Source organism: Eumetopias jubatus, unplaced genomic scaffold (genome assembly GCF_037043125.1).
Source record: "Eumetopias jubatus isolate StellerSeaLion01/CBP00866 unplaced genomic scaffold, mEumJub1_p1.0 scaffold_4, whole genome shotgun sequence".
NCBI classification, from domain to species: Eukaryota; Metazoa; Chordata; class Mammalia; order Carnivora; family Otariidae; genus Eumetopias; species Eumetopias jubatus.
Genome location: NW_028274810.1, coordinates 184,602,853 through 184,622,235, shown reverse-complemented (window position 1 = coordinate 184,622,235; position 19,383 = coordinate 184,602,853). Strand labels below are relative to the sequence as shown.

The following is a 19,383-nucleotide window of genomic DNA, read 5'->3' as shown; positions in this document are numbered from 1 at the left end:
CTGAATTTATCAGTTCTAATAGTTCTTTAATGGAATCTTTGGTGTTTTCTACATAGTATCACGTCATCTGCAAATAGTGGAAGTTTTACTTCTTCCTTGCTGATTCGGATGCCTTTTATTTCTTCTTACTGTCTGACTGCTGTGGCTGTGACTTCCAGGACCATGTTGAGTAAGAGTAGTGATGGTCACCAGAGGGGAGGTGGGTAGTGGGGATGTGAAATAGGTGATGGAGATTAGGAGTACATTTATCATGATGAGCACCGAGTAACACATAGAATTGCGGAATCACTATATTGTACACCTTAAACTAATGTAACACTGTATGTTAACTGTACTGAAATTAAAATAAACTTAAAAAAATAAAGAAAGAATCTCAGATTTCTTAGTTGTCAAGATCACTTAGTTTAGTAGGCCCTGCATCTGATAAATCATCAAATTCACTGGGAAAAGCTTTTAAAGGATAACAGCTTTTTCCTTAGTTGCTCATCTTACAAATATTTGATTCCTACCTAACAAGATGTGGCAGGCACTGTTTTGGCTAAATACCAGAACACCTTCAAAAAGGTAAGGGCCTCTCTCTAGGCAGTTAAAAAAAGAAAAAAAAAAATTTTTTAAAAGCTCATCTCACTCTAATCTTTGAAATGCCAAAAACTGGATTTGATCTGACATACAGCTGATACATAAAAGCAGATACCAGCTAGTTTTTTAACATCACTGAAAAAAGATAAAATTCTCAGAAACCACAGATATCTGACAACCAAAAATTTAGTTGACAGACCTATTACAGACAAAAATAAAGGGTCTTGTAAAAATATCATGCTAATTTTTTATCTGTCCTGATAGATATAGAAGACTGACTAGCGTTCATGTGCTGCTGACAATGCTTTTTGAAAACTTTATTACAGAGACCCTCCTTTCAAACAACCCATGCCAAAACCCAATATATTACTATTGCTAATGTGGTCCTAGAAGACTGTTTATGAAATTATTCAACTGATAAATAGTGTATTGTGAATTTGTAGTATATCAATAAAATGAAGTCTGAAAAATAAAAATGAGGAAACATTGCAACTTAAAAAAAATCTCCTGACTCTCCAATCTAAAATGTAAAAGGCTAAGGTAATAAATCGGATTTAAAAGAGGTGAAAAGTGAAGTAGAGTCAAAAGGAATATTTGTGTATAAATGACAATTGAAGCTATAATAATGACTTCAAATATAATCCTAATGTTTCCAAGAATAATAATTTAGAAAAACTATGCTTTTTAATAAAAAATTTTTATGACCAATGGTTACAAAACACTCAGTTCAATGCACCTGAATCTGAAGGAATATAGCCACTGAAAAACATTTTCACTAACAATTCAATACTATCCAAATCAATAAATTTATTTCACATGGAAAACAGAATATATAAATATAATACTTACTCTCTAATAGCTATCTTTTCAGAATGCCTTGAGGATACTGAAGACATGCTCTGAGACATCTAAAAAAATGAATAAAGCTTATATAATTAAAGCACCACATATATTTATTAGGTCCTTGCTGAAAAAATTTTTGATGTCACACATATTCACATCTGTATCCCAGCTTTTAAGGGTCCAAATATGAGGTTCAGTATTAATATAATTGCTTTCCTTCAACAATGATTTTCAGTGGACAAATTCACCTACATTTTTACTTATGGTATTTTCTTAATCAAATTTGCCTGCATTAAAAACTTTAAATATAGGATATTTTATTTATAATTACATAGTTAATATTAAAAATATCACAGAGTAGAGATTGACAAGTTTAGGGAAGCGTTTGCCAATTATAAAACATCAGTTTCAAATCTTTCCTTTTGGTAAATGAACAAACCAAAAAACTCTTTAGGAAAATCTTATTCAAAGGTCCAGTATCTAACTACAAAAAACAAATACAATACTCCTCTAGTTAAAATGGGGTGGGAGAATACAGTTCTGAGAGTTGGTAAAGCCCCTCACTTACCTCCAAAGCAACTTCTGAGAACTTCAGTTTAAAAACCCACTATTCTCAGCAAGTGCTAAATAATGAAGGTGTGATTGTCATCCATTTCCTCTCCTGATGAGCACAATGGAATGGGACACGCTCAGTGATGTAGTGTTGCCTTAGCTCAGCTGGGACTGCTTGCTCTTCAAACAGGTTTTAATCCATTATTTACACCATCACCTGATACATGGGACATATGTCCCATGGTCTTGGGGCCAGAAAGGATGGCAAGGATGCCTCTACTTCCCAAGCAGAATGGGTCCATTACACAGTTGTACAAATCAAGGACAGATAAATGGATTTCTCTTTGTTTAATAAGTCTCTTTTTAAAAAATTTTTATTATGTTAATCACCACACATTACATCATTAGTTTTTGATGTAGTGTGTTCCATGATTCATTGTTTGCGTATAACACCCAGTGCTCCATGCAGTACGTGCCCTCTTTAATACCCATCACCAGGCTAACCCATCCCCCCACCCGCCTCCCCTCTAGAACCCTCAGTTTGTTTCTCAGAGTCCATAGTCTTTCCTGGTTCGTCTCCCCCTCTGGTTTCCCCCCCCTTCCTTTCTCCCTCCTGTTTTTTTTTTTTTTTTTTTTAAACATGTAATGTATTATCTGTTTCAGAGGTACAGGTCTGTGACTCAAGTCTTACACAATTCACAGCGCTCTAATTCTGATGCTCAGAATTTGTTCCATTGCCCTCTGAACATTATCTGGAATGATGCAGGGTCTCATGAGCATTTGGAAACAAAGTAAAATGAACAATAAATAGTGAATAGAAAGGCCTAAAAGTGTAGCAACTTATTATCAGAATCATCCAAATGGTCTATATGCTGCCAGTGAAGACAAGTTTGACTATCCATTTTCCAGACCATATTCAATTTTACTTTGATTTTTAAAAAAGCTTAAGTTTTTCAAATATTTATTATAAACAAGGGCTTAGATTTAAGAAAACACTGTGTGAAAACAGTTGTAAATTGATATGAAAGTATGCTTTACATTGAGACACCTCTTTGGGTGGGAGTGGGGTACTCTTTGGATCTGATGGGCAAAAATCTTTCATTCACAAACACTTCCCAAGCATCAACCGTGTACCAGTTACTATTCCAGGTGCTAAGAACACAGACAAAATTGACTATAATCCTTGCCAAACACAGCTTATATTCTATTGGAAATACCGCATAAAACAGCATACTGAATGATGTCTGGTATAGGAAACTCTTCTCAGTCTTTTTGAACAAGTTTGCTCTACTTATGAAAATAGCAAATAGCCTTAAGATTATCTTGGTGATAAATTAATGATTGACTGGAATGACTACAGACTAATTGACTATATGACTGATGACTGCAGAATTAAGATGTAACTTATGCTGTTCAAGTTGGGGAAGAAAGGCATATGAAGAAAACAGATGTTTCCCTACAAGACACAAATTTTAAAAAGCTCAATTCTAATCAGTACCTTAAAACTTTTCAAAAGTATTGAACACAGGCCTTAGATTATTCCTATTTTTTTTGTAAATTACAATTATTAGAACTTGAAAAATGAAGTAATTGCTTTATTAAAGCATGTAAGATCAACTGTATAACTGTTCAAGTAATTGGTTAAGTTCAAAGGTTAGACTAGAGCCAAGATTAATTCAGAAGACCATATAGTATCTCATGTAAGGTGTCAAGGTCAAACAGTTTAAGTTAAAAAAAAAAAGAAAAGAAAAAAGGGGAGGGGATACCACGTATTAATTATGCACTTAAATGTGAACATGTTAATTTTCAAAAGGCCTATGAAGAATACCTCTAACTTCGTTACTGACTTAAGAATCCTAACTTGATGTTATAAATACATGTAATTATGGAATCTTAAGTGATCATAGCTTTTTAATCAGAAACACTGCCTTGATTTTATTGACTGATTTTAACATTACATTAGTAAGGCAGTCCACTTGGTCAGCTCTATGGCCACAGATAGTAACTCTGACTCAAGGTCATCACTCTGAGAATCAATTCATTAATGACCAACATGGCCCAATGAAACTACCAGAAATAAATTAATCAAGCCATACATATCTCTGATGGTATTTATAATGAAAGATAATGCAAAACATTTTGAAATGTTAACATCTATTGGGCAAGAAAAATAACTTACCAGTCTTTGATTTAACCGCTTGTTTTCTTCTTCTTTCAACTGTAACGTCTGTAGAAGAAAAAAAGAGAGACCTGTGGTTTATCCCCTGTACCTTCTCAAATTGAAACTTAATTGTCAAAATTTCCTGAATCTTCAAATTAATGTTCTGATCTAGTATGAAAGATTAGTGACTATATTCTTTTTTATGGGCCCCTTCCAACTGTTTTAATTATTTACAGGCTTAAGAGAGAATTAGAACAATATTAGGTACATTTACTTAAGCCTAGAGTTCTCAAGAGTTTAATACGCATTAGAATTACTTGTGGCACTTGTAAATATGCAGTAAATGGCTGAGATCTAACCCCAAAGACTCTAGGGGATAGACAGGAGATAGGGATAGGAATAGGTATGGCCTAAGAGGAGGAGTCTGTAGTTGTAATACACAGCCCAGCTGGTTCTGATAAAGGTGATCACACAACCCTTTAATAAAGAAAATGCAGAAGATCTTAAAAACCTAAGGAATGAAAAGTGGTCTATGAACAAAGATATGTTAACTTTGAATCAAAATTATATTTAACCTGGTAGTACAACTGGGAGGAAACCCCTTATTGCCAGTTTTTTCTTGTTCAATTAATCTCTAAAAAAAATGCTTAACTTTTCTTCCTTATTTATATTCTATTTTCACCCAATTCTAGAAAATATTTACCTTGCTTTTGAAATACATGAAGTTCATATTTATGTTTTGCTGCATTCTGAACTGTTATTGAATAAACCATTATTCCATATATTCATTTTATAAAGACCACCAATCTTTCTTACTGATAGAGACTTCATTTATTGGGAAGAAATGAAAATAAGAGGGCTGAAATACTACTGCCAAACATTTAGCCAGTTGGATTAAAAAAATGACAGGATTTCTCAAAACATTAACCACAAAAGTAACCATTAAAAGATCTAATTTATAAACACAACTGGGTATGTTTTCAATACAAGGTTTATGTAACTGCATCCCCAGAGTGAACATAGCAAACGCTGTATTTCAGGAAAACAATTTACTTACTCGTTCTAACAGCATTATTCTCTGTTTTTCTTCAGATAGCATATGACTATTTTCTCTAAAAGAGAATGATTTATTTTAGTTTAAGCTGGTTGAAATTCTGGACTTTACATTTTCCAGTAAGATCTGGAAATTTAACTATTAATACAGAGCACTTAAAGGTTTGTACTAAACTTTCAAAAGCAGACTGTTTAAATTAGGACACATTTCAATGGTGTATATTCTTTGTACCAGGTCTTGAACCTAGATCTACAAACTGAAATTATAAGCAAAACTTTGTGCATGCATTTTTCCAGAGATAAGGTCTTCTGAATTTTAAGTTTTTTTCCCCCCAGGGATTAAAAACCATTCTTATTCCTATGTGTGGGATTAATCCATGTTACCAATCAAGTGGTACTTCTTGGGTGGCCTTACCATTAAAACTAGAAACAAAACAAAATGCTACACGTCCTTGAGTAAGCTAAAGAACTTTAAGTTTTATTTTACAAAAAAATAAACCAAATATCAATAAAGACTTTAAAAGTACTACTAAATGGCTTTAAATGTGCTAGTCACTGTGCCATGTGTGAATCTGCCCATCACACTAAAGTATTCAAAAATTAGAAAAGAAAAAAATGTAACAGGGTGTAGCCTTGTATTTTTATTTTTACTACTACTACTAGGAAATAAAATTGTGAGACAAAGTATAAAATATGATGATTTGATATACATACACATTGTGAAAGCAGACTCCCCACTGAGTTAACTAACACCTCCATCACTTACCTTTTTTGCAAGGCAGGGAGAACACTGAAATTCTACTCTCCTAACAAATTTCAAATATACAACACAGTGCTATCATTTACTGTCTACATGTTATATAGATCCTCAGGTCTTATTCATCTTGTAAGTGGAAGTTTGCAACCTTTTTCTCCTACCTCCCAGCTCTTGGCAACTACTTTTCTACTCTATGAGTTTGATTTCTTACTTAAGATTCTACAGGGGCGCTGGAGTGGCTCAATTGTTAAGCATCTGCCTTCGGCTCAGGTCATGATCCCAGAGTCCTGGATCAAGCCCCACATCAGGTTTCCTGCTCTGCGGGAAGCCTGCTTCTCCCTCTCTTGCCCCCCCAGCTTGTGTTCCCTCTCTGCCTGTCTCTCTCTCTCTGTCAAATAAATAAAAATAAAATCTAAAAAAAAAAAAAAGATTCTACATATAAGAGATACTATGCAGTATTTGTCTTTCTCTGTCTGGCTTATTTCACTTAGCATAATGGCCTCCAGTTTCATCCACACTGTTGCAAAGGGCAGAATTTCCTTCTTTCTTATGGCTGAATAATAATCCATTATGTATTTTTATTCACCATTTTCTTACCCATTTTCTTTATTCATCCATCGAGGAATACTTAGGATGTTTCCATATGTTGGGTACTGTGAATAATGCCGCAATGAACATGGGAGTACAAGAATCTGAGATAATGGTTTCATTTCCTTTGCATGTATACACCCAGAGATGAGACTGCTGGATCATACAGTGGTTCTTCTAATTTCTTGAGGAACCTCCATACTGTTTTCTATAGTGGCTGTCCCAGTTTACATTCCCACAAACGGTGCATGAGGGCTCCTTCTTCTCCACATCCGTGCCAGCATTTATTATCTATTGATTGTCTCTTTAATAATAGACATCCTGATAGATATGAGGTGACTGATATCTTGTGGTTTTGATTTGTATTTCCTTGATGATTAGTGACACAGAGCACCTTTTCATGTACTTGTTGGCCATCTGTATGCCATCTTTGAAAAAACATCTATTTTTTGCCCCTGTTGAACTGGGTTGTTTCTTTGCTATTGAGTTTTGTGAATTCATTACATATTTCAGACATTAATAATTTATCAGATATATGATTTGCAAATATTTTCTCCCACTCCATAGGTTGTGGCCTTTTCATTTTGTTGATGTATATAGAAGCTTTTTAGTTTGATGTAGTCCCACCTGTTTATCTTTGTTGCCTTTGCTTCCGGTGAAAAAGCCCAAAATCACTGCCAAGGCCAATGTCAAGGAACTCACCTCTTATATTTTCTTCCATGAGTTTTATGGTTTCAGGTCTTATGTTCAAAATCTTTAATCCACTTTGAGGTGATTTTTGTGTATGATGTTAACACAGGGATCCAATTTCATTCTTTTGTATGTGGCTATCCAGTTTTCCCAGCACCATTTATTGAAGACACTATCCTTTCCCCATTAGTTTTCTTGGCTCCCTTATCAAATTTTTGTTGCCTAATACGTGGGGATATATTCCTGGGATCTCCATTCTGTTCCACTGAGCTATGTTTATGCCACCTGTTTGATTACCATAGCATTGTAGTACAGTTTGAAATCAGGAAGTGTGAGGTCTCCAGCTTTGTTCCTTTTACTCAGGAAAAGGAGTACTTTTTGGCTACTCAGGGTGTTTTGTAGTTTGATATTAATTTTAGGACTGCTCTTTACTATTTCTGTGAGAAATGCCACTGGAATTTTGATAGGGATTGCATGAAATCTGCAGATGGCTTTGGTTAGTAGACATTTTAACAATATTAATCTTGCAATCCAAGAAGACAGGATACCTTTCCATTTATTTTTGTGTCTTCTTCAATTTTACCCATCTCTTGTAGTTTTTCACTACAAATCTTTCACCTCCTTGGTTAAATTTATTCCTAGGTATTTTATTCTTTTTGATGCAATTGTAAATCGGATTGTTCCCTCAAATCTCTTTGTTAGCTCACTGTTAGCATATAAAAACACTACTGATTTCATGTCCTGCAACTTTACTGAATTTATGATTAGTTCGTAGAGTTTTTGGTGGTCTTTAGGGTTTTCTACATATAATGTCATGTCATCTGCAAAGAGTTAATTTTACTTCTTCCTTATTTGTTCGGGGTTTTTAAAATTTCCTTTTTTTGCCTAATTGCTCTGGCTATGACTTCCAGGTACACTGTTGAATAAAAAGTGGCAGAGTGGGCATCTTTGTCTTATTCCTGGTCTTAAAAACTTTCAGCTTTGCACTGGTGAGTATGATGTGGGTTTCTCATATATGGCCTTTACTATATTGAGGTACATTCATTCTATACCCACTTTTGTAAGTTTTTATCATGAAAGAACATTGGAAATTTTGTCAAGTGCTTTTTCTTCACATATTGCAATGATTAAATGATTGTCATCCTTCATTTTGTTAATGTGATATATCACACTGATTTGCAGATATTGAGCTACCCTTGTATCCCTGGAATAAATCCCACTTGATCACAGTGTATGCATTTTATTTATTTATTTCAGAGAGAGAGTGAGAGTGAGAGAGAGCATGAGTGGGATGAAGGGCAGAGGGAGAAGCAGACTACCAGGTGAGCAGGGAGCCCGATGAGGGACTTGATCCTGGGACTCTGGGATCATGACCTGAGCTGAAGGCAGATGCTTAAATCGACTTGAGCCACCCAGGCACCCTGCATGCTCCTTTTAATGTATTGCTGAATTCAGTTTACTGATATTTTGCTGAGGATTTCTGCCTCTGTTCATTAGGGATATTGCTCTGTATTTTTCTTGTCCTTCCCTTGTCAGGTTTTCGTATCAGGGTAATGCTGGCTTCATATAATAACTTCAATAGAGTTCTTTCCTCTTCTATGTTTTAGAAGGGTTTCAGGAAGTTTGGTATTAGTTCTTCTTTAAAAAAAAATGTTTGATAGAATTCACCAATGAAGCCTTCTGGTCCTTGACTTTTCTTTGCTGGGAGGTTTTTGATTACAGATTATTTCCTTACTGTTAACTGGCCTGTTGAGATTTTCCATTTCTTCATGATTCAGTCTTGTTTGGTTGTATGTTTCTAGGAATGTAGCCATATATTCTAGATTGTCCAATTTGTTGGGAATAATTGCACACAGTAATCTCTTACGATTCTTTGTATGTCTGGTATTAGCGGTAATGTAGTGTTGTAATTTAATGTTTTAAATTCTTCTGCATGTGTAATTCCCCAATTACATTTTAAGCAACTTGACTGAGGCAGGAATTTTATCTTCTAAATGTTAATTCTTGTAGGAAGAGGCTTTGCCTAACATAAGGTCAAAAAGACTTACTCGTAATTCTAGCTTTTACATTTAAGTCCATGATCCATTTTGTTAATTTGTCTTATAAGATAAGTAGAAGATGTAATTTCATTCTTTTGCATATGGATATCCAACTGTCCCAGCACCATTTATTGAAAATGCTATTCCTCCATTGAATTGTCTTGGCACCTTTGACCATAATGCAAAGGTTCAATTGACTATAAATATTAAGGGCTTATTTCTGGACTCTCAATTCTATTTCAATGATCTATAAACATATACATTCACATATATACACACACATATATAGATCAGGCTACCACCATACTGTCTTGATTGCCCTAACTTTTCGTTAATTTTTGTAATAAGGACGTGTGCATTTCCAACTTCATTCTTTTTTGCATATTGTTTTGGTTAGAGTTCACTGCACTTCCATATGAATGTTAGGACCCATTGGCCACTTCTGCAAAAAAGGCACATTTCAACAGCAATACTGTGTTGAATCTGCAGATCACAAGAGTATTGCTACCTCAACAAGATTAAGTCTTCTTTTTTTTTAAAAGATTTCATTTTTAAGTAATCTCTGCACCCAACGTGGGGCTTGAACTCACAACCCCGAGATCAATAGTATGCTCTACCGACCGAGCCAGCCAGGTGCTCCAAGATTAAATCTTCCAATCAGTGAACATGGGATGTCTTTTTAGGTCTTCAATTTTGTTCAACAATGTTTTGTAACCTTCAAAACATTGTATGAGTCTTGAACTTCTTTTGTTAAACTTATTCTTAAGTATTTAGATTTCTAATTCTTGGATTGTCAATATACAAGATCATGTTATAGATACCAATAGAGACAGTTTTATTTCTTCGTTTCCAATATGGAATGGATGCCTATAATTTCTTTTCCTTACCTGAGTGCCCTTTATAGAACCTCAACTGATCTTTTTCTTCTTGATTTTTAGGGGAAAAAGCCTTCTTCTTTCATCACTGAATATGATCTTATTTGTGGGCTTTCTTAGATGCCTTTTATTAAGTTGAGGAAGTTCTCTTCAACACCTCAATACTGAGTGTTTAAATGTTTTCTCTTTATTGATATTGATATATTACATAAACTAATTTTTAAATATTCAGCCAATATTGCATTCCTGGGATAAATCCAGTAAGAATCCCTTTTATGTATTGCTGGATTTGGTCTATTAGTATTTTGTTGAGAATATCTAAATTTATAGTTATATTTTCTTAGAGTATTAGAACTGAATTTTATGTGGATTTCTCATTCAGTAGGACTTGGAAGGGTTCTAAGATTTTAATTCCTAAGGAGTTTAATGCCAGTTCTGATATTGCTTATTTAAAGAAGGAACTTGAAGAATGACTGCTAAACTACTATTTTTAATTTTTCTAAAATAAACAAAGTTATTTAGACTTTCTAAAGTCACACAAACAGAAACACAAACAGAAAATTAAGGGGGAACTTCTAAAGTAGGTTGAAATAAGTAGAAACCCAGCACATTTAACAAGCCAATTAGAAAAGGACCAAGTTGGCATTACTAGACCTAGCTTCAATTTTCTTTTTCTTAGTTTCACTGAGGTTTAATAAATGATATGCAAAAATCTGCACACATTTCATGTACACATCTTGATGAGTCTAGACACATGCATACACCCATGATACCACCACCACAACCAAGGAACTAGATATATCCATCAAATTAAAAAAATTTCTGTGTGTGTGTGTGTAAGAGAGAGACAGAGAAAGGGAGAGAGAAATTTTGATGTAACACTTATTAGTCTTTTCCTTGTGCTTCCCTACTCCACATTCAAAGTAGTCTACTTTAAGAAATACTATATGTTAAGAAATATTTAGTCTTTAATACATCTGTAACATCTTTTGGTATATAATATAAAATATAGGTTACCCTCCACCAACAGGTAACAAGTTACTCCAATATCTCACGTCTTTTTCCAAACTGATTTAAAATGCCATCAATTTCCATACATCCATGGGTTTATTCAAGACAACCAATTCTTGTAATCTATTTACCCGTGACTTTATCAACAACATACAGAATTATCGTCTACAGCTTAAGACTATATCTTAACATTCAGCAGGATAAATTCCTACTCACTGATATTTCCTGAAAATGTTATCAACTTTTTTTGCACATTTATTTTTCTGTATGAATTTTAACATCCAACATCAAATTTTACCTACTTATCCTGTTGAAATTTTAGTTGGGTATAAATAACTGAATAAGTCTGATGAGAAAACAGTATCTTTGCAACACTGTACTTCCATCCATCTTTAACTTTCAAGCCTTTTTTAAATACCTTTCATAAAGTTCTACAGCTTTCTCCACAAGGGTCTTGCACATTTTTTTGTTAAATTCATTACTAACAAATTATTTCCATAAATTTTCATTGGGATCTCATACACATACACGTATACATATACAAATACATATATGTACATATACACACACACAAATATATATATTCAAATCAGCTTTTGCTGGTAAATATATGCAAACTGCTCTATTTCGATATATTTATGACATACAGTCTGATGTAGTCTTATTACTTTTAATAGTTTATTAGGTCTATGTGGTTTGAAAAGGATATTATCATGAAATCGTGACAGTTAAGACTTTACTTGCCAATTTTTACTGTTTATTGTCTTGCAGAATGGTCATGGTGACAGCTGGCATTCTGGCGTTCTTCCTAAAATTATGGAAAATGCTTCTAAATGTTTCAACATTGAATATAATGTTTGCTCTAAGTGTCTCATGTATACTCTCTCAAACAAAGTTCCCCTCTATTCCTAGATTGCTAAGTTTTGTTTAACTTTTTTTTTTTTTTAAGATTTATTTGTGAGAGAGAGAGAGAGAGAGAGAGAGCAAGCAGGGAGAGTGGCAGGCAGAGGGAGAAGCAGGCTCCTCACTGAGCAGGAGCCCAATGCGGGACTTGATCCCAGGAGCCTGGGATAATGACCTGAGCCAAAGGCAGACCTGACCAATCAACTGAGCCGCCCAGACGTCCCTAAAAAAATATTTTTAATGGACACGGACTTTTATCAGTTGTTATTTCTTATCTAGATGATCACATAATCCTTTCCATGTGATCAGTGAATTTGGTTACACTGAGATATTCTGAGGTTTAATTATTATTATTGTATTCCTGAAATACTCCACTGAGTCATGATGATCATCTTAATACTTCATTGTACCTGAAATGCTGAAATTGTCTTTTGGATTTTTTACACCTATAATAACAAAAATGAAATTAATCTTTATCTTCTTCTGTATAATTTTTAAAACCATACCTGTGGTTATGGTTCTATTCATTCCACATATTTACTTATACCTTCGTTTTGCTTGATATTTCATTTATCATGGCTCATATACTTTTATCAATTTCATTTTCTAATACATATACTTGAGATTATAATTCTTCCAGTGTTACCACCTTTATTATATCTCATTTTTTGATACTTTTGTTCAGATTTAAATAACTAAATTTCCATTTTCTTATCAATACCTATGTTGAATATATAGGTATTCAAATTTCCAAATGTATAAACTTCTATTTTTGTTACAGGTTTTCAATTGCTTATGTTTTGTGGCTGGAATTATATCAATATTTCGAACTTTGAGACTCCCTTTGTGATCTGGTATATAGTGAATTTTCTTAACTGTTTCTTTATTGCTTTATTTTTTACTTCATTGTGTCCTGAGAGGAAGGTCTACTGTTACTGTGGCTCTGAAAAATTCTCATTCTAGTTTTAATCCATTTTTCATTCATACACAATTGATCAAAGTCACATTTTCAAGCATCTACAAGTTAACAACCAATTGCTTACGGTAAAATTGTGCCCTTTCTACATGTGAAACTTTTTCTTAAACTTATAAAAAACTTTTGCTTTGAATGGCTTATATATTTTTTTCCCCTTATCATTTTTCTTTACATGCTTCTCATATGTAGAGTTCAACTGGATGCTTTTTTTTTTTTTGGAGATGTTTTACTGTGGTAGGTCAGTTAACTTTTCATCACATGTTTTGACTTATTTCGTCATTTATGTTTTCTAATTACCATGGGCTCTTTAGAGGTTTGTGCCTTGCCTTTTTGAATTAATTTGCTCTATTTTTCACTTACATTCTTAAAACCTTGTATCTTTCCCCAAAACTCAAGTTAACCAGTTTCTACTCCTTTCTTTTAAATCAAACGGAAAGCTGAATACATTTTTACTTTTTAAAAAACTCCTTTGCCTTGCCCCACCCAATACACTCATCAAAATAAATATATTTATTACTATAGTAATGCCTTTTCCTCCTAGGTAATGGACTTCAACATTTAAACACTTCCTATAAATAAAATAGCTTGACACTATTGCAGTGATCCTTACCCTGGCAGCCTATGGAAAGTTTGGTGCACATATAAAGTATGAAAACATGCCAAAGTGATTCATATATATATATACAAGCAGCAGTATTAAGATATTTCTCACATTTATAGCTTAAAGGAGTTTAAATGGCACAACTTGCAGATATATGGGCTGTGGGCAACCAGTAGTGCTACCATATTTCCTATCTTTAGAGCTTTCAGCTTAGAGAAGTGCACACTAGTGGTTTAAAAACCTGTATTACTTAAGGAAGTTGAAGACATAATGTACTTACTGTACAGACATCATGCTTGTCTCCATTGCTGAATCCACTTTTCCTTCATCTTGTGTTTCCATGGCTGATCTCTCTGTTTCACCTGGGAGTTCAGGTGCACAAGCTCCATAAAGTTCTGGGGCTGCAGCTACATACGCTGAAGGAACAAAACTGCTACTGCGCAACTTATTGACTTCTTCTTCAAGTTTTTTCTTTTCCTCAAGCAAACGAGCTCGATCTTCAGATAGTGACTCTATCAAATCTGAAGGCCCCCAAGTTGAAATAACATTATAAAAACATTTCATGTGATTTTTTAATTTTAAAATGGAGTTAAAAATATATTGTGAAACATTACTAACCTTTATCTCGCTCTTGCTGTTGCATTGTACTTTTCAACTTATCGTTAAGATCATTGATTATATTTTCTTTTCTCATTTTCTCTCTCGTTAAAACAGTGTTAAAATTGGTCTGGAACAAGAGAATGACAACTACTTAAATTACCTGCGTGTACACAGCATCGAGGACTAAAGAAACTAGCAGATATTTTTGCATGGTGCATCTGTATGTGGAGAAGATAAAGTGCAATTCACAAATGATGTTCATTTTTTAATAAGAATACTCTACTGTGGTAAATACAATGTGACTGTGCTGTCCTGAGGTTCCATATTAAGATATGCTCTAATTTAATATCTTGAAAATGAATTCTATTTTCTTTTTGTTTTTTTAAAGATTTTATTTATTTATTTGACAGAGACAGGGAACAAAAGCAGGGGGAGTGGGAGAGGGAGAAGCAGGCTTCCCACAGAGCAGGGAGCCCGATGCGGGGCTCGATCCCAAGACCCTGGGATCATGACCTGAGCTGAAGGCAGACACTTAACGACTGAGCCACCCAGGCACCCCAGATTCTATTTTCTCATTATTGTCTATGTATTTATTGTCAAAGGAAAAGCACTAACAGATAATTTTATTTTTTTTAGGCAGGTCACTGGTGATCTGAGATGCATTTTTTTTAAAGATTTTATTTATTTATTTGCCAGAGACAGAGAGAGAGCACATGCAGGGGGAGCAGCAGGCAGAGGGAGAGGGAGAAGCAGACTCCCCACTGAGCAAGGAGCCCGATGCGGGACTCGATCCCAGGACCCCGGGATCATAACCTGAGCCGAAGGCAGACGCTTAACCTACTGAGCCACCCCACTGTCCCCACAGTTGCCCATGTTTGGCAGATCTCCATTCTTTCTCCCCACACCAGTGGACAATCCTGATTAAGTATAAATCCAACTGTGACATTCCTTTATTTTCTCTCCAGGTGCCTGAGGTGAAGCACAAGCTCCCAAACAAGGCAACCTAGGCCTTAGTGGTCTGTGCCCCTGCTTCCCTCACAAGCTTTACCCTCTCCCCATTCCTCAATATTATTAATAAAGTGAATCAGCAAAATTCAACAGTAGACCATGATTATGTACCACCAGCCCATCACATGGATAAAAATTATACAAAGTACAAGAAATTTGTACTGATCAGCATGTAATTTAGAATAATAGAATTTGAGCGCTTAGGGGGAAAAATTCAAATATCATGTGTGAAGTAGTAGAAGCACTTTCATTTTACAAAAAACTAATCTGAATCAAAAATGCTTTTATCATGAAGATATTTAATAAATATAATCAGGGTTAATGTAGGAAAATCACATCTAAGATGTGAGATGCCCTCAGTTACACACAAAAAAATTATATTTGTTAATTTATGTTTGTCTTCTTTAGACCTGAAATAAATGAAACGAGGGTGGGGGACCATACCTGTTGTTCAGCAATCAGAGATGTTCGAACATTTTGCATTTCTTCATTTTTCCTTTTCTCTTGCTCTTCAAGTTGTTCTAGAAACTTTGCTTTTTCTTCCTGAAGCTTTTCTTGAAGTTCAGCAACTAGGCTTGAAGAATCTTCTCTGGTAGATTCAATGGCAAGACTTGGAAATTACATACAGTATTAAATTTTTTTTTGAAAATAACATATAGTCACAAATATACCAAATATCATAATTAGTTGACATCAGAAAGGCTATGTAGCTTCCTTAAACCTAACAGTAATTAATTGCTGTTAGAGATATTTCTATGTAACCCTCCACCCTTTTTATCTACCAAGGAAAGGGAAGCAAGTAAAAGGGAAAAGTTTAACAGAGATTATATATGTGTGATACCAACATGGTGAATGACTATAATGATTATATTTGATAAATTCAGGATAACTTGCTTCTACCAGCATTGGGAATGTTTTCAATACAAAAAGTCAATATGCCCTTCAAGAGCTCAGAATGTCAGTTCTGCTAATCCCAGAACTGTAATGTACACGACAGAGAAAGAAAAAAAGAAACACATACATGAGGATCACATATATTGAAAAGCTCTTCTTAATTTTTTAAACAGGTTTTGGTTCATTTTGTTAACTAATGAACAAATAACACAAAACTAAAAGGGAACTTAAATGTTCACACAGCAAATCTACATATTTATAATTCATATTCACCTCGCTCAAAACTAGCTACCCCCTCAGGGGTTGCTGACAAAGCACCAGAGGTAAGAGAAGAGGACACGGCAAGGAGAAATAGCAAAAACACAAGTTATTAAGTATTGTAATTTCTGACATGGAAGTTAATTTTATCTGCTTTCAACCTAATAATCTTTTACATCAAAAAAGTTTGCCCATGAAGTAGATAATTAATTCCACCAAAGGAGTTATAAATATGTTAAACCATGGGAATGAGGCTGCCATGTTAGCAAATATTCCCGAACTATTTTAGTGATTAAGTCAATTGATTGCTTTAAATGTACATTTACACAATATTAAATTACACTTTAATGTTTTTGAAATCAGGAGGCATACTGAAAATTTTTTAAATTTATTTATTCGGGGGGGGGAGCACAGGGAGACAGACAAGCAGACTCTGTGCTGAGGGTGGAGCCTGATGCAGGGCTGCATCCCACGAGCCTGACATTATGACCTGAGCTGAAATCAGGAGTCCAATGCTCAACCAGACACTTGACCCCCTGAGCCACCCAGGTGCCCCTTGGAATCAAGAGGCATTTTCTAGTCAATGTGGATTTTATTCCTGATGTAATTTCATAATCTATAAAATTATTATATTATTAATATAGCAATTGATAATCACACAAAGAATTATTGTGATTCTTTTATTCATTCTTTCAAATTTACTGATAAAATCTAGTAATTCTTATCAATTTGCTGCCCATTCTCTTCTAAGGGATGGTTTTAAATGGCCAAACATGAAATACACAGTTAGAGACATATTACCCTACCAAAGCCTGAGACTTCTTAGTTTACAGAAAGATTTCAACTGGGGAAGCACCTAATCCCTTATGCAGTAGAAAGGATAAGGTAAAAGATCTGTTTTCAAAGTTTTTCCTTTAGGGCTAGAGGAGAGGCGTATAGAAGGTAAAAATTATAGCACAGATGGAAATCTTACAAGCTACATAAATCAAAGTGTTACTCAGGAACGAGAATATAAATATGGACTCAACATACTAACAGTGTTAAGGATTAAAATTGGTACAGGCAGCGTTTATGTATTAGGTTTTCTTCAATACTGTTTGGCTAATGTCTACCTTTGGCAAGTAAGAGATATACTTTGAAGAATTATCCCTACAGTTACAGGATAGGTGAACTGTTATGGGAAAAACAAAAAGCCAGGTTTCAGGCAGGTAAGCAAGGTGACCACAGTGAGGAACGAAGTTAGAGAAGTGGTGGGGGACGGGGGGGAGTCAGATCATGAACAGAAAACATTTTGGATTTTATTAGCAGTACGATGTAAAGTCATTAAAGAACTCTGTCTAGAGAGAATGACAGAATATAAATTTAGATTTGTAAAAGACTGTTGTGAGGATGTTGGTGAGAATAATGGAACATAGTAACAAAGAAAGGAGAGAAGGTTTCACCATGAGAAAGGATGCTAAGAATCGTGTGTGTGTGCACACGCGCGTGTGTGCGTGTGCGTGTGTATGTGTTATACACAACGATGGGTAGTGTTTATAATTTCTAGGTGTCTTGTAACTTTGGGTTGCCTGGTGCACCCTGGAGAAGTGTTACTTTAACTTCAAGTGTCAGTGCTGTGCTAGGATGAGGCAGGTAGGGGATAAGATAGTTCTAGGCACACAAGAATGTGCAGACATCATTGTCTCTTTGTAAATACACAATCATTCCAAATACCCAGAATATTAAGCAATTGCCTCTGGCTCAGGTCACGATCCCGGAGTCCCAGGATCGAGTCCTGCATCCGGCTCCCTGTCTCTCTCTAACCCTCCCTCCTCTCATGTGCTCTCACTCTCTCTCTCAAATAAATAAAATCTTAAAAAAACAAACAAAAAAACCACATTGAACCAAATACCCAGAATGAGCACATTAAATGATTAGGTATATGCTGACTCATAGGGTAAAAGACTTGGTGGCAAAAGCAAATAAAGGAGAGCTTAAGACACAAAGAACAATCAATCATACTGTGTTGGCGACAGGGGTTTCTTGTGGTTATATATGCTATGTCACATTGTTTGAGGCTCCCATTAGAAAAGGTTCCAGGGAACTGTTAGCCATATCATTCTGTTGTATTCTATACTACTCTATGGCCTCAAATGACTCTGTCATCAGGGGGAATTAACCCTAGCAATGAAATAGTAACAGCTAGAGTAAGTTTTGTTTCTTATAGCACCATGGCCACACTTTCTTTGGGGATTAAGGAGATAGATGTGTGCTCAGTGGGAGGGAAGGCATGAGGAAAAGGTTATAGTATTTCATAATTAAGAATACTATTTGACCTAGCAATGCTGGCATAGAAACCTAAGAAATTTATCAATACAGGTTGCTCCCCCCAGTCTAAACTTACATAATCCTGTCTTATATTATTAATACCCTAAAATGGCCTGGAAATTAGAACTGAAGGAAGCAAATACATTTTTTGTCAGTTGGAAATTTCCATACTCTTACACAGAACCTGAAATAAATCATTTCTGGTTGATAGGTTACCCCACCATTAATAAATTAGTGTACGCTAGCCAAAAGATCCTATTAAACCCAACATTTCTGGAACTAGAAAATCTGCACTGAATACAAACTAGACTGTCATGATGCTTGAACTATTTCCTATCATTAACTATATTAGATCTGGGCCTAGTAAACATTGTTTATTGTGGGTTTTTTTAAATGTTTTTGAGATTAAAATTATAAAACTGAAATGCTCCTCCTGTACTCATCCAGATCTACATCAACTACTCCCTGGAAGCACAGCTGTGAACAGGTAGATTTGCAAACAACACAGACACAGACACAGACACAGACACACACACACACACACACACATTCTCTGCACTCATTTTCTTTGTACACAGGAGTATGAGAAAGCCCTTTCCCCCACTAAAAATAATGTATATTACTGATTTAGTTTTTCCCAGTTATGGAGGAAAAAATATATTTTACTTTAATTTTGCATTTCCTTAAT

At 34.8% G+C, this 19,383-nt stretch overlaps 1 protein-coding gene across 6 annotated transcripts in view; it reads right to left on the bottom strand.

Annotated features, from left to right (window-relative positions):
- RB1CC1 (RB1 inducible coiled-coil 1) overlaps positions 1–19,383 on the bottom strand; it is a 91,350-nt gene that overhangs the window by 6,316 nt on the left and 65,651 nt on the right. For 4 of the 6 annotated variants that reach the window (XM_028118968.2, XM_028118967.2, XM_028118966.2 and 1 more), the window contains 6 exons: positions 15,681–15,846; positions 14,247–14,355; positions 13,909–14,149; positions 5,193–5,247; positions 4,154–4,201; positions 1,429–1,487 (listed from right to left, as the gene is read on the bottom strand). In XM_028118968.2, the coding sequence (XP_027974769.1) occupies positions 1,429–1,487; positions 4,154–4,201; positions 5,193–5,247; positions 13,909–14,149; positions 14,247–14,355; positions 15,681–15,846 (678 nt within the window). Of the gene's footprint in view, positions 1–1,428; positions 1,488–4,153; positions 4,202–5,192; positions 5,248–11,878; positions 11,957–13,908; positions 14,150–14,246; positions 14,356–15,680; positions 15,847–19,383 lie in introns of those variants that run through there. The other 2 variants (XM_028118970.2, XM_028118972.2) reach the window with 2 other exon arrangements.